Source organism: Bombina bombina, chromosome 5 (assembly GCF_027579735.1).
Source record: "Bombina bombina isolate aBomBom1 chromosome 5, aBomBom1.pri, whole genome shotgun sequence".
Taxonomy (NCBI): Eukaryota; Metazoa; Chordata; class Amphibia; order Anura; family Bombinatoridae; genus Bombina; species Bombina bombina.
In genome coordinates, this window is record NC_069503.1 from 400,563,408 (window position 1) to 400,576,040 (window position 12,633).

The following is a 12,633-nucleotide window of genomic DNA, read 5'->3' on the forward strand; positions in this document are numbered from 1 at the left end:
CACTAGATAGACAAACATTTTGTTCAAGGATTATGAGCACAAGCCTTTGCACAAACTAAAACTGGCAGAGTGTTCAAATAATGCCCACCTGCTGCTCTCCTCAGAAGGGAGTCACGAGGAATAACCACAGGCTCTGCCTCAGCCTCTTCAATGTCGCTGTCCGATTTAGATTCATCCTCTGACCAGGGATTTCGCTTCTTTCCTTTCTTGCCTGGAGTAGCTTTTGGGGTTAATGGTGTTTTTTTGGCTCGAGAACCTAAAGAAAAAAGTAAGAAACAGAGGTTCTTTTCAACTGCTTGAGATTAACTAAACAGAAGATGCGCAAAGAAATGTGACAATAAAAGACGTACCCAGCATTATGCTATCATGTGAGAGGGCGTTGACTCGGCAACACCTGGTATTTGCCAGGGAAGCCAATGCCACTCATACTGGGTTATTTATCTTACGGTAATGGCTGCTTGTTGCAAATATGTAAAGCTTTCTGTGACTATAAACACCTTGTAAATTACAAGACGTTTTTGTTACCTTGCAATTAATCAAAGGGACATTAAAGGGACAGTCAACCCAAAATTAATTTAAACTTATATCTATAAAGTTGCCATAGATCGTTTGTTACAAATATATCCCAGTTTTTACAGATATTCCGTTTGCAAGTAAAATCACTTACTTTTCCCGGCGCTGCCGTTTGAAAATGCCCGTCTGGCTCCGCCCCCTTTTCATCTCCCGTGACATCATGATCTTCTTATGTTCCCTGTAATTTTTCTAACTTACTCGTAACCAGTGCACCTATTGTACTGTTGGGGAACTTTTTCACACAGTACAATAGGCGCACCGCACATGCGCAAAAGCCGGTTACGAGTAAGTTAGAAAAATTACAGGGAACACAAGAAGCTCATGTTGTCACGAATGACGAAAAAGGGGCGGAGCCAGACAGACATTTTCAAAAGGCAGCGGCAAAATTAAGTGATTTTACTTGCAAATGGAATATCTGTAAAAACTGGGATATATTTGGATATAACGAACGATCTATGGCAACTTTATAGATATAAGTTAAAACTAATTTTGGGTTGACTGTCCCTTTAAACTCAAAATGTAATTACTTTATGTATAGTGGGGGAAAAAACTACTTTGCACCGTACTTTATTTTTCCTGCTTTTACCTGTAATTTTACTCTAAAAATCGTAGTGTTTCTACTAAGGAATGTAGAAACCTGACATTCCCAAATGCTGCATAGTGGATTGGTTGATCAGTGCAGGCGCTCATTTATATCTTTATATAATTGGCCACAATAAAAGAAAAGTAACAAGATCTGTTGCAATGCAGAGAATCATTGTTATAGGGACAGTCTACACTTTAGTCATCTTAAAGTCTTACCTTAAATTAAGCTGCAAATAGCATCCTGCACCCCTTTCTATATCATGCAGCAGGAAGAGGAAAAAAGTTATTTTAAAATGAATATGGTTTCTAGCTACTTTGAAATGACTGCCAAGCTCCACCCACTGATGACATCACAATCTGGGCTACATCTAGGCACTCTGCTGAATCTAAATGGTGAGCCTTTTGTAAGTAGTGAGTCTTTAAAGGGACATAATACTCATATGCTAAATCACTTGAAACTGATGCAGTATAACTGTAAAAATCTGACAGGAAAATATCACCTGAGCATCACTATGTAAAAAAGGAAGATATTTTACCTCACAGTTTCCTCAGCTCAGCAGAGTAAGTTCTGTGTAAAAAGTTATACTCAACTGCTGCTCAGCTGCAGGTAAAAAAATTATTTTTAAAAATGAAGAAATGAACAGCAGCCAATCAACAGTGCTGAGGTCATGAACTCTTTTACTGTGATCTCATGAGATTTCACTTAACTCTCATGAGATTTCATTGTAAACTTCCTTACACTGAATAGGGAAATAAGAGGAGTGTGCACATAAGCTCGCTCCTTCCGCTGTCCCGGGATTGACATACTGATCTGTTGCTTAGAAGTCCTTTACAATGGGATGTGGCTACTGAGAAACTTTTGAGGTAAAATATCTTTCTTTTTTACATAGAGATGTTCAGGTGATATTTTCTAGTCCGCTTTTTACAGCTATACTGCATCACTTTCAAGTGTTTAAACATTTGGGTATTATGGCCCTTTAATGCAGCCCAGATCATGAGGTCATAATCGGGCTGAGCTTGGCAGCCATTTCAAAGTAGCCAGAAACAATATTAATTCTAAAACAACTTTTTTACAGTTCCTGCTGCATGATATAGAAAGGGGTGCAAGAGGCTATTTGCAGCTTAATCTAAAGTAAGACTTCAAGATGACCAAGGTGTAGACTGTCCCGTTATTACATAAATTGAAATAAAGGCCCCTTTATCACACCAGCAGTGTGAATTGTTTTTAAAAGTGATGATTTTAGCCAACTTGTCCTCTCACCTTGTCCACTCTCTCTAAAGAGAGATGCACTGTAGCAATGTGAGATCAGTAGATCTTCACTTGACCTCAAAATAATGAGAAACTATATTTACAGATTGGGAGCAATATAGTAATACCTTAAAGGGACACTAAAGTCAAAATTAGACGTAATAATGATTTAGATGGAATAAAATAAAATGTGCACGAGGCACCATCTCCTACTGAGCATATGCGTTTGTGTTTGGCTGATTGCAGTCACATGATACTAAGGAAATGGTAGTAACTGAAATTTGTCAGACAAGGCTACTAATTTGAAATTCAGATTAAATGTCATTGCTTTTGTCTTTCTATGATGCAAACCTCCAGTATTTAATGGTCACATTAAGCCAATTACCAACTAGCAAATAAACCTTTTAAAATCACTGACTTCCTCTAGAGCTCTTACTGACAGAGACATAAGGGGTGGAACACGTTCTACCACAACAAAGAAGTGCACTACAGCAACTAATTGTTAGGTTCTCTTAACTTTTAATGCACTATCGGATGAGGTGAGGAATGGTCTTCTGGACAGACACATACCAGGTTCTTTTTTCTCCCTCTTGGGTTTTACAGGTTTCACTGGTGTCATATTCTGAGAATCTTCACCCCCTTCTGCTGTTAAGGAACCAAACTCCTCATCAAACTCCAATTTCAGTACCATGGAGTCAATGTCACCCTTAAACATTGGAAAGAGAGAAATGAATTTAGGAGAATACTTGCAACAATACTCTTACAATTGTAGAAAAGCATATACATTGCTTAGTATTTTAAATACGTTTTTTGTTTCTGTTGTAGAACATCAGAGGTGGACATCTGTAACATGGAACAGGATCCATGCTGTCTATTAACAAATAAGTGCAACCTCACCTTTTTCTTTTTCAGCATCTTTTTACTGGCATCAGCCTTCATCGCACTAATCTGGGGCTCAACTCTTCTGCCATAAAGAGAGGGCAGGGTCTCTTCAAGCTGCATTTTCTTTATTTTGGGTTTACCAATTTTGCCTTTTATTGCTTTGCCTGCAAATCCAGCTAGCACATCTTCCCTTTCTTGTGCTTCTACTTTCTATGGAAAGAACATTGTAAATAAACGCAGCAGCAGACCAATTGCAATTAATGCATTCAAGCTCCAAAATACCCAAGTAGTATTTCATCATTTATATGGCAGGTTTTAATGCAACATTTTATTTAAAAACTTTTCTATAAAATTGTACGGTGTATGTTTTACACAATATGGATGTGAAAACCAGTCATTTTCTTTTGGGATTCAGACAGAGCATACAAATTTTTAAAAAAGTTTCCAATTTACTTTATCAAATTTGCTTTGTTCCCATGGAATTCTTTGTTGATGAGATACCTAGATAGGTGTCTGGAGCACTACATGGCAGGAAATTGTGCTGCCATCTATTGGTCTTGCAAATGGAGAACATTGTAGAAAAACTACTGTCATACAGTGCTCCAGACAAGTGCACACTCCTGAGCTTACATCCCTGCTATTAAAAAAAAAAAAGATACAGAGAGAACAAAGAAAAATGTAATATACAAGTGAATTAGAAAGTTGCTTTATCTGAATCATGGCAAACATTTGTCTGTATGACCTATGTAATTCATTTCAAATGACTGGGCCAAGCATTATAAAAACCATTCCCAACCAACTGATTTTTTTCTTTAAAAACAGAAAGGAGAAGGGGACGACCACCGAGGCATCTTTGAATGTGAATTATATTCATTCTAAAGAATAAGAAAAAACATCAATGGATTTAGAAATTGAAATCAGCACACATTTAACCCATTGGCTATTACTGAGACCTACAAGGCAATGCACTAGTAGAAGCTAGCTGGTGAGGCTGCACATATATGCCACCTGTGATTGGCTCACCTGTTGTGTCCAGCTAGCTCCCAGTAGTGCACTGCTGCTCCAAAAGGATACAAAGAAAATGAAGCAAATTTATTATTAGAAGTAAACTGAAAAGTTGCTTAAATTCGTATGCTTTATCTGAATAATAACAGCAAATGTTTAGGCTTCATGTCCAATTAAAAGGGACAGTTTACTCAAAAATGTTCTCCCCTTTAATTTGTTCCAAATGATCCAATTTACCTGCTGGAGTGTATTAAATTATATACAAGTATTTCCATTAGCCTTATATTGGCATATGAAATAGTTTATTTAGCCTGTGGTATCCCCACCCATCAGAAACTTTTTGGCCTCGAGGCCAAGCTGTGTTAACACAGCCAGTAGAAGAAATTACACTCCCAGTGGGGTATAGAAGAGATAAGGTAATAAAATGTTAATTTTCCATTGTTCACTCCAAGTATTGGTGATTGGTTTATAGACAGATATAAAATAAAGAAGCATGTGTATGTATACAATGTGATAAAGTAATGAGATCTGATTATAACTACAAGCTCAACCGATTTTATTGGGTTGTGGCTTCAAAACACAAAATCAGCTAATTCATATACACAAATAAGCCTTAAAAAATTGTTAACACATTAAGGGAAAAACAATTTTATAGTATACTGTCCCTTTAACTTATTACACATGCAACTTTTTTTTTTTTTTTTTTTTTTTTTTTAAAACGTACCTCAAGCTCTTCAACAAAAGCTGCAAGGTCTTCTTTCCAGAGGTCGGAAGGAGATTTTCTCTTGAGGTCATTGAGTTCTTTACCCTGGAACACAATTTATTGAAGATTTTTTTTTTACCTGTGTAAAGCTGAGCTCATTTTTGCATAACATAAGGAATTGCTGACAATAACAACACAAAAATAGAATAATAAATAAAAAAAATTGCGTGTCTAACCTGCGACACTCCACTACCTTTAATACGATCACTTTTATGCAGAGCACATTTGAGCCTGTGCAGCACAGAGTGTAACTGGCTTCTTTGTCAATGTAGATAACTGATGCATTCATGTGTAAAATATTAAGTCAAAATGTATCTAGCAACGTATATTTTGTTAGGATTACCTTAGTTTGTAAAAGGTTTGTAGGTATAAATAAAGTTTCTTGGCCTACATATGAGATTTTTTTAAGGCATTGTTAACCCATTTTTCTGTATCAATTTGTTGCTTCACCAACTGATGTTAGCACCATTTAAGCAAGGCTCCTGCACATTAGTGAATTATAAGAGTAAGCACAGTGCTGAAACCTTTCATTCAGGTACAGGGATTTAAAAATGGAAGTAATATTTTGTTGCCTAAATGGCCATAAAAATAAGCATGATATGCTAAAAGTGGTCCCTCTATTTGTTGGATTTATGTGGTAAAATACAGTAACTTAAAGGGATATTGAACCCAATTTTTTTCTTTCACGGTTCAGATAGAGCACGACATTTTAAGCAACTTTCTAATTTACATCTATTATCAATTTTTCATCGTTCTCTTGCTATCTTTATTTTAAAGGCAGGACTGCAGATCTTAGCAGCCAGCCCATTTTAGGTTCAGCACCATGGATAGCGCTTGCTTATTGGAGGATTACATTTACCCACCAATGAGCAAGCACAATCCAGGTTCTCAACCAAAAATGGGCCGGCTGCTATGCATCACATTCCTGCTTTTTAAATAAAGATAGCAAGAGAACAAAGAAAAATTGATAATAGGAGTCAATTAGAAAGTTGCTTAAAATTGCATTCTCTATCTGAATCATGAAAGAAATCATTTGGGTTTAGTGTCCCTTTAAAAGGGACAGTCTACCCCTGAATTTTTATTGTTTAAAAAGATAATCCCTTTATTACCCATTCCCCAGTTTTGCTTAACCAACATGATTATATTAATATACTTTTTACCTCTGTGATTGTCTTGTATCTAAGCGTCTGCAGATTGCCCCCTTATCTCAGTTCTTTTGAGAGACTTGCATTTTAGCCAATCAGTGCTAACTCAAAATAACTCCACGGGAGTGAGCACAATGTTATCTATATGGCACACATGAACTTGTATTGAAAAACTGTCAAAATTCACTGAGATAAGAGGCAGCTTCCAAAGGCTTAGAAATTAGCATATGATCCTACATAGGTTTAGTTTTCAACAAAGAATATCAAGAGAGCAAAGAAAATTTGATGATAAAAGCGAATTGTAAAATAGTTTAAAATTGCATACCCGATCTGAATCATTAAAGTTTAATTTTGACTAGACTGTCCCTTTAACACACAAACACTGTTTTATACATATTATATACATACACACACACTCTAACATTTTCAGTGTATATATGTGGAAGACATACTTTTATATCTCTTTGTTTAATCAGATCATCTACTTTTTCCTTGGTAAGACTCCATAAAGACATATTCAGAATATAGTTAAAGTCTGGCCCAGATCCAGCATCAGAGTCTGAGTTGCTGTCATCATTCTGTTCCAAGACATCATCCTCTTCTGCTGCCTGCAATGACACCAGGTTATAACTGGGATAATGGTACACACTTAGCAATACAAAAGGGGATGATAATTAGTGCAAAGAGAAGTAACTGTCCTTGCTTTGCACAGTACAGATAATATCCCTGCTGTGTGCCTTGCTCACAACATACCTTTTCCTGGGCCTCCTTCCAGGCTTTTACCGGGTCAGACTCGTATCCCTTTTGGACCAACATCTGAATTAAATCCCTCTTGCTTTTATTCTCTAAGAAAAAAAGAATAGTTAGGTAATGTTTATATTTAAAAAAAACATAATTTATGCTTACCTGATACATTTTTTTCTCTTGTGATGTATCGAGTCCACGGATTCATCCTTACTTGTGGGATATTCTCCTCCCCTACAGGAAGTGGCAAAGAGAGCACCCACAGCAGAGCTGCCTATATAGCTCCCCCCTTAGCTCCACCCCCCAGTCATTCGAGCGAAGGCTAGGAAGAAAAAGGAGAAACCATAGGGTGCAGTGGTGACTGAAAGTTTAAAAATAAAAATATATATGCCCGTCTTAAAAAACAGGGCGGGCCGTGGACGCGATACATCACAAGAGAAATAAATTTATCAGGTTAGCATAAATTATGTTTTCTCTTGTAAGATGTATCGAGTCCACGGATTCATCCTTACTTGTGGGATACCAATACCAAAGCTTTAGGACACGGATAAAGGGAGGGACAAGACAGGGACCTTAAACGGAAGGCACCACTGCTTGTAGAACCTTTCTCCCAAAAATAGCCTCTGAAGAAGCAAAAGTATCGAATTTGTAAAATTTGGAAAAAGTATGAAGCGAAGACCAAGTCGCCGCCTTACAAATCTGTTCAACAGAAGCCTCATTTCTAAAAGCCCATGTGGAAGCCACAGCTCTAGTAGAATGAGCAGTAATCCTTTCAGGAGGCTGCCGTCCAGCAGTCTCATAGGCCAAACGGATGATGCTTTTCAGCCAAAAGGAAAGAGATAGCAGTAGCCCTTTGACCTCTCCGTTTACCAGAATAAACAACAAACAAAGAAGATGTTTGACGGAAATCTTTAGTTGCTTGTAAGTAGAATTTTAAAGCACGAACCACATCAAGATTGTGTAACAGACGTTCCTTCTTAGATGAAGGATTAGGACACAAAGAAGGAACCACAATCTCTTGATTGATATTCTTATTAGAAACAACCTTAGGAAGAAACCCAGGTTTGGTACGTAAAACCACCTTATCTGCATGGAAAACAAGGTAAGGGGAATCACATTGTAAAGCAGATAGCTCAGAAACTCTTCGAGCCGAAGAGATAGCTACTAAAAACAAAACTTTCCAAGATAGAAGCTTAATATCTATGGAATGCATAAGTTCAAACGGAACACCTTGAAGAACTTTAAGAACTAAGTTTAGGCTCCATGGCGGAGCAATAGGTTTAAATACAGGCTTGATTCTGACCAAAGCCTGACTAAACGCTTTAACGTCTGGGACATCTGCCAGACATTTGTGAAGTAGAATAGACAAAGCAGATATTTGACCTTTAAGAGAACTAGCAGATAATCCCTTCTCCAAACCATCTTGGAGAAAAGACAATATTCTAGGAATCCTAATCTTACTCCACGAGTAACCTTTGGATTCACACCAATAAAGATATTTGCGCCAAATCTTATGATAAATCTTCCTGGTGACAGGCTTTCTAGCCTGAATCGGGGCATCAATGACCGATTCAGAGAAACCACGCTTTGATAAAATCATGCGTTCAATCTCCAAGCAGTCAGACGCAGAGAAATTAGATTTGGATGCGTGAACGGCCCTTGAATTAGAAGGTCCCGCCTCATTGGCAGAGTCCACGGTGGAACCGAGGACATGTCCACTAGGTCTGCATACCAAGTCCTGCGTGGCCACGCATAAGCTATCAGAATTACCGAAGCTCTCTCCTGCTTGATTCTGGCATCCAGACGTGGGAGGAGAGGAAACGGTGGAAATACATAAGCCAGATTGAAGGACCAAGGCACTGCTAGAGCATCTATCAGTACTGCCTTGGGATCCCGGGACCTGGACCCGTAACGAGGAAGTTTGGCATTCTGACGAGACGCCATCAGATCCAATTCTGGTGTGCCCCATAGCTGAATCAGCTGGGCGAATACCTCCGGATGGAGTTCCCACTCCCCCAGATGAAGAGTCTGACGACTTAGAAAATCCGCCTCCCAGTTCTCTACTCCTGGGATGTGGATTGCTGAGAGATGGCAAGAGTGATCCTCTGACCACCGGATTATTTTGGTTACCTCCATCATCGCTAGAAAACTCCTTGTTCCTCCCTGATGATTGATATAAGCTACAGTTGTGATGTTGTCCGACTGAAACCTGATGAATTTGGCCGCATCAAGCTGAGGCCACGCCTGAAGCGCATTGAAAATCGCTCTCAGTTCTAAAATGTTTATCGGGAGGAGAGCTTCCTCACGAGAACATAAGCCCTGTGCTTTCAGGGAGTTCCAGACTGCACCCCAGCCTAGCAGGCTGGCATCTGTCGTTACAATGAGCCACTCTGGCCTGCGGAAGCACATTCCCTGAGACAACCACCAGAGAAGAAAATATATGGTCTCCTCTCATAATCCCCATTCCACTGTTTGAGCATGCATAGTTGCAGTGGTCTGAGGTGTAGACGGGCAAAAGGAATTATGTCCATTGCCGCTACCATGAGTCCGATTACCTCCATACACTGAGCCACTGATGGCCGAGGAATGGAATGAAGAGCTCGGCAAGTGGATAAGAGTTTTAACTTTCTGACCTCCGTCAGAAATATTTTCATTTCTATCGAGTCTATCAGAGTCCCTAGGAAGGAAACTCTTATAAGAGGGAAGAGAGAACTCTTTTTTATGTTCACCTTCCACCCGTGAGATGTCAAAAAAGCCAACACGATGTCTGTGTGAGACTTGGCTAGCTGGAAAGTCGACGCCTGAATTAAGATGTCGTCTAGATAAGGTGCCACTGCTATGCCCCGTGGTCGTAGAACTGCCAGAAGGGACCCTAGCACTTTTGTGAAAATTCTGGGAGCCGTGGCCAACCCGAAAGGAAGGGCCACAAAATGGTAATGCCTGTTTAGAAACTGAGGAAATGATGATCTCTGTGAAAAGGGATGTGTAGATACGCATCCTTTAAGTCCACGGTAGTCATATATTGACCCTCCTGGATCAGAGGTAGAATAGTCTGAATAGTCTCCATCTTGAATGATGGAACTTTGAGGAACTTGTTTAGAATTTTGAGATCCAAGATTGGTCTGAAAGTTCCCTCTTTCTTGGGAACCACAAACAGGTTTGAATAAAACCCTAGCCCCTTTGGGACTGGGCGAATCACCCCCATGGTATGTACGTCTTCTACACAGCGTAAGAACGCCTCTCTCTTTGTCTGGTTTACAGACAATCGAGAAATGTGAAATCTCCCCCTTGGAAGGGAGCCCTTGAATTCCAGAAGATATCCCTGGGACACAATTTCTAAAGCCCAGGGATCCTGAACATCGCCCAAGCCTGAGCGAAGAGAGAGAGTCTGCCCCCTACTAGATCTGGTCCCGGATCGGGAGATACCCCTTCATGCTGTCTTAGAGGCAGCTGCAGGCTTCTTGGCCTGTTTACCCTTGTTCCAAGCCTGGTTAGGTCTCCAGACTAACTTAGATTGGGCAAAATTCCCCTCTTGCTTTGTAGAAGAGGAAGAAGAAGCAGGACCACTCTTAAAGTTCCGAAAGGAACGAAAAATATTTTGTTTGGCCCTCATCTTATTTGATCTATCCTGAGGGAGGGCATGACCTTTCCCTCTAGTAATGTCTGAAATAATCTCCTTCAGTTCAGGCCCGAATAGGGTCTTACCTTTGAAAGGAATGTTCAAAAGTTTAGATTTAGATGACACATCAGCAGACCAGGACTTAAGCCATAACGCCCTGCGTGCTAAAATGGCAAAAATAGAATTCTTTGCCGCTAATTTAGCCAGTTGAAAAGCGGCATCTGTAATAAAAGAATTACCAACTTAAGGGCCTTAATTCTGTCCATAATTTCCTCTAATGGAGTCTCCATTTGAAGAGCCTCTTCTAGAGCCTCAAACCAGAAAGCAGCTGCAGTCGTTACAGGAACAATGCACGCAATAGGTTGGAGAGAAAAACCTTGATGAACAAAAATTTTCTTCAGGAGACCCTCTAATTTTTTATCCATAGGATCTTTGAAAGCACAACTGTCCTCGATAGGTATAGTTGTATGCTTAGACAGAGTAGAAATAGCTCCCTCCACCTTAGGAACTGTCTGCCATGAGTCCCTTATGGTATCAGATATGGGAAACATGTTCTTAAAAACAGGAAGGGGAGTGAACGGAATACCTGGTCTATCCCACTCCTTAGCAATAATATTGACAATCCTCTTAGGGACTGGAAAAACATCAGTGTAAACAGGAACCTCTAAGTATCTATCCATTTTACACAATTTCTCTGGGACCACTATAGGGTCACAATCATCTAGAGTTGTTAATACCTCCCTAAGCAATAAGCGGAGGTGTTCAAGCTTAAATTTAAAGGCCGTCATATCAGAATCTGTCTGAGGAAGCGTCTTTCCTGAATCAGAAATTTCTCCCTCAGATAACAAATCCCTCGCCCCTTCAGAGTATTGTGAGGGCATATCAGAAACAGTTACTAAAGCGTGAGACGGCTCAGCATTTTTCCTTAACCCAGAGCTGTCCCGCTTTCCTTGTAACCCAGGCAGTTTGGATAAAACCTCAGTGAGGGTTGTATTCATAAATGTGGCCATGTCTTGTAAAGTAAATTAATGTGACGCACTAGAGGTACTTGGCGTCACTTGTGCGGGCGTTACTGGTTGTGACACTTGGGGAGAGCTAGATGGCGAACCCTCATTTACTTCTGACTGAGAATCATCTATTGCTCTATTTTTAAGTGCTAATATATGTTCTTTATAATTTATAGACATATCAGTACACATTCTAAGAAGGGGTTCCACAATGGCTTCCAAACATATTGAACAAGGATTTTCCTTGGTATCAGACATGTTAAACAGGCTAGTAATGCAACAAGCAAGCTTGGAAAACACTGTAATCAAAGTAAATAACACTTAGAAATAAAACGGTACTGTGCCTTTAAGAGAAAAAAAGCTGCACAAGTTCTGCAAAACAGTGTAAAAAAGCAGTAAACTTAACAATTTTTACAGTAGTATCTTACAGCCTTAGTAACTTTGCACAACTATGCAAATAAACAATTAACCCCTTAATGGCAAAACCGGATTGAAAAAACATCAAAACCGGTAAAAAAAGACTTTCAGCACCTTGCCACAGCTCTGCTGTGGCGCCTACCTGCCCTTCAGAACGATTTGTGGGGAAAAAACCTCCTTTACAGCCCTCAAACACAGCAGGAACCTTTAGAAAAGCAGTTGGATAACTCTTAAGGAAAAGAAACTGCGCAACTGAGGCGCGAAAATAGGGTCCTCCCACCTCACTCGATGTTTTGAGGCCTATTAGAAAAACACCTGAGTATCTCTTAATTAACCATGTGGGTTAAAAAAACCTAACACAAGCCACAATGACCCCTTCAGTCCCTTCAAAAAACGTTATAATTGCATCATTTACTGAACAAACAAAAAACGTTTTTTTCTTAACAGTGTCACCAGTAACAAATGAGCCCTTCAAGCAAGCTGAAATTCCTATCCAAGTGTCTGAATACAGCTTACCCTTTTCCCCATGGGGATATTGCCAGCCTTTTCTAGAATAAACACAGTCTGTCTAGAAAAACATAGACTGAACATACCTTAATGCAGTTTAGCCTGCAAACCGTTCCCCCTACTGAAGTTTTCCTGTA

At 39.5% G+C, this 12,633-nt stretch overlaps 1 protein-coding gene across 1 annotated transcript in view; it reads right to left on the reverse strand.

Moving 5' to 3' along the window:
- TOP2B (DNA topoisomerase II beta) overlaps positions 1–12,633 on the reverse strand; it is a 109,790-nt gene that overhangs the window by 15,844 nt on the left and 81,313 nt on the right. The window contains exons 25-30 of the mRNA XM_053714236.1: positions 6,956–7,047; positions 6,655–6,810; positions 5,019–5,102; positions 3,305–3,499; positions 2,978–3,113; positions 89–256 (exon numbers count right to left, since the gene is read on the reverse strand). Of these exons, the coding sequence (XP_053570211.1) occupies positions 89–256; positions 2,978–3,113; positions 3,305–3,499; positions 5,019–5,102; positions 6,655–6,810; positions 6,956–7,047 (831 nt within the window). The remainder of the gene's footprint in view (positions 1–88; positions 257–2,977; positions 3,114–3,304; positions 3,500–5,018; positions 5,103–6,654; positions 6,811–6,955; positions 7,048–12,633) is intronic.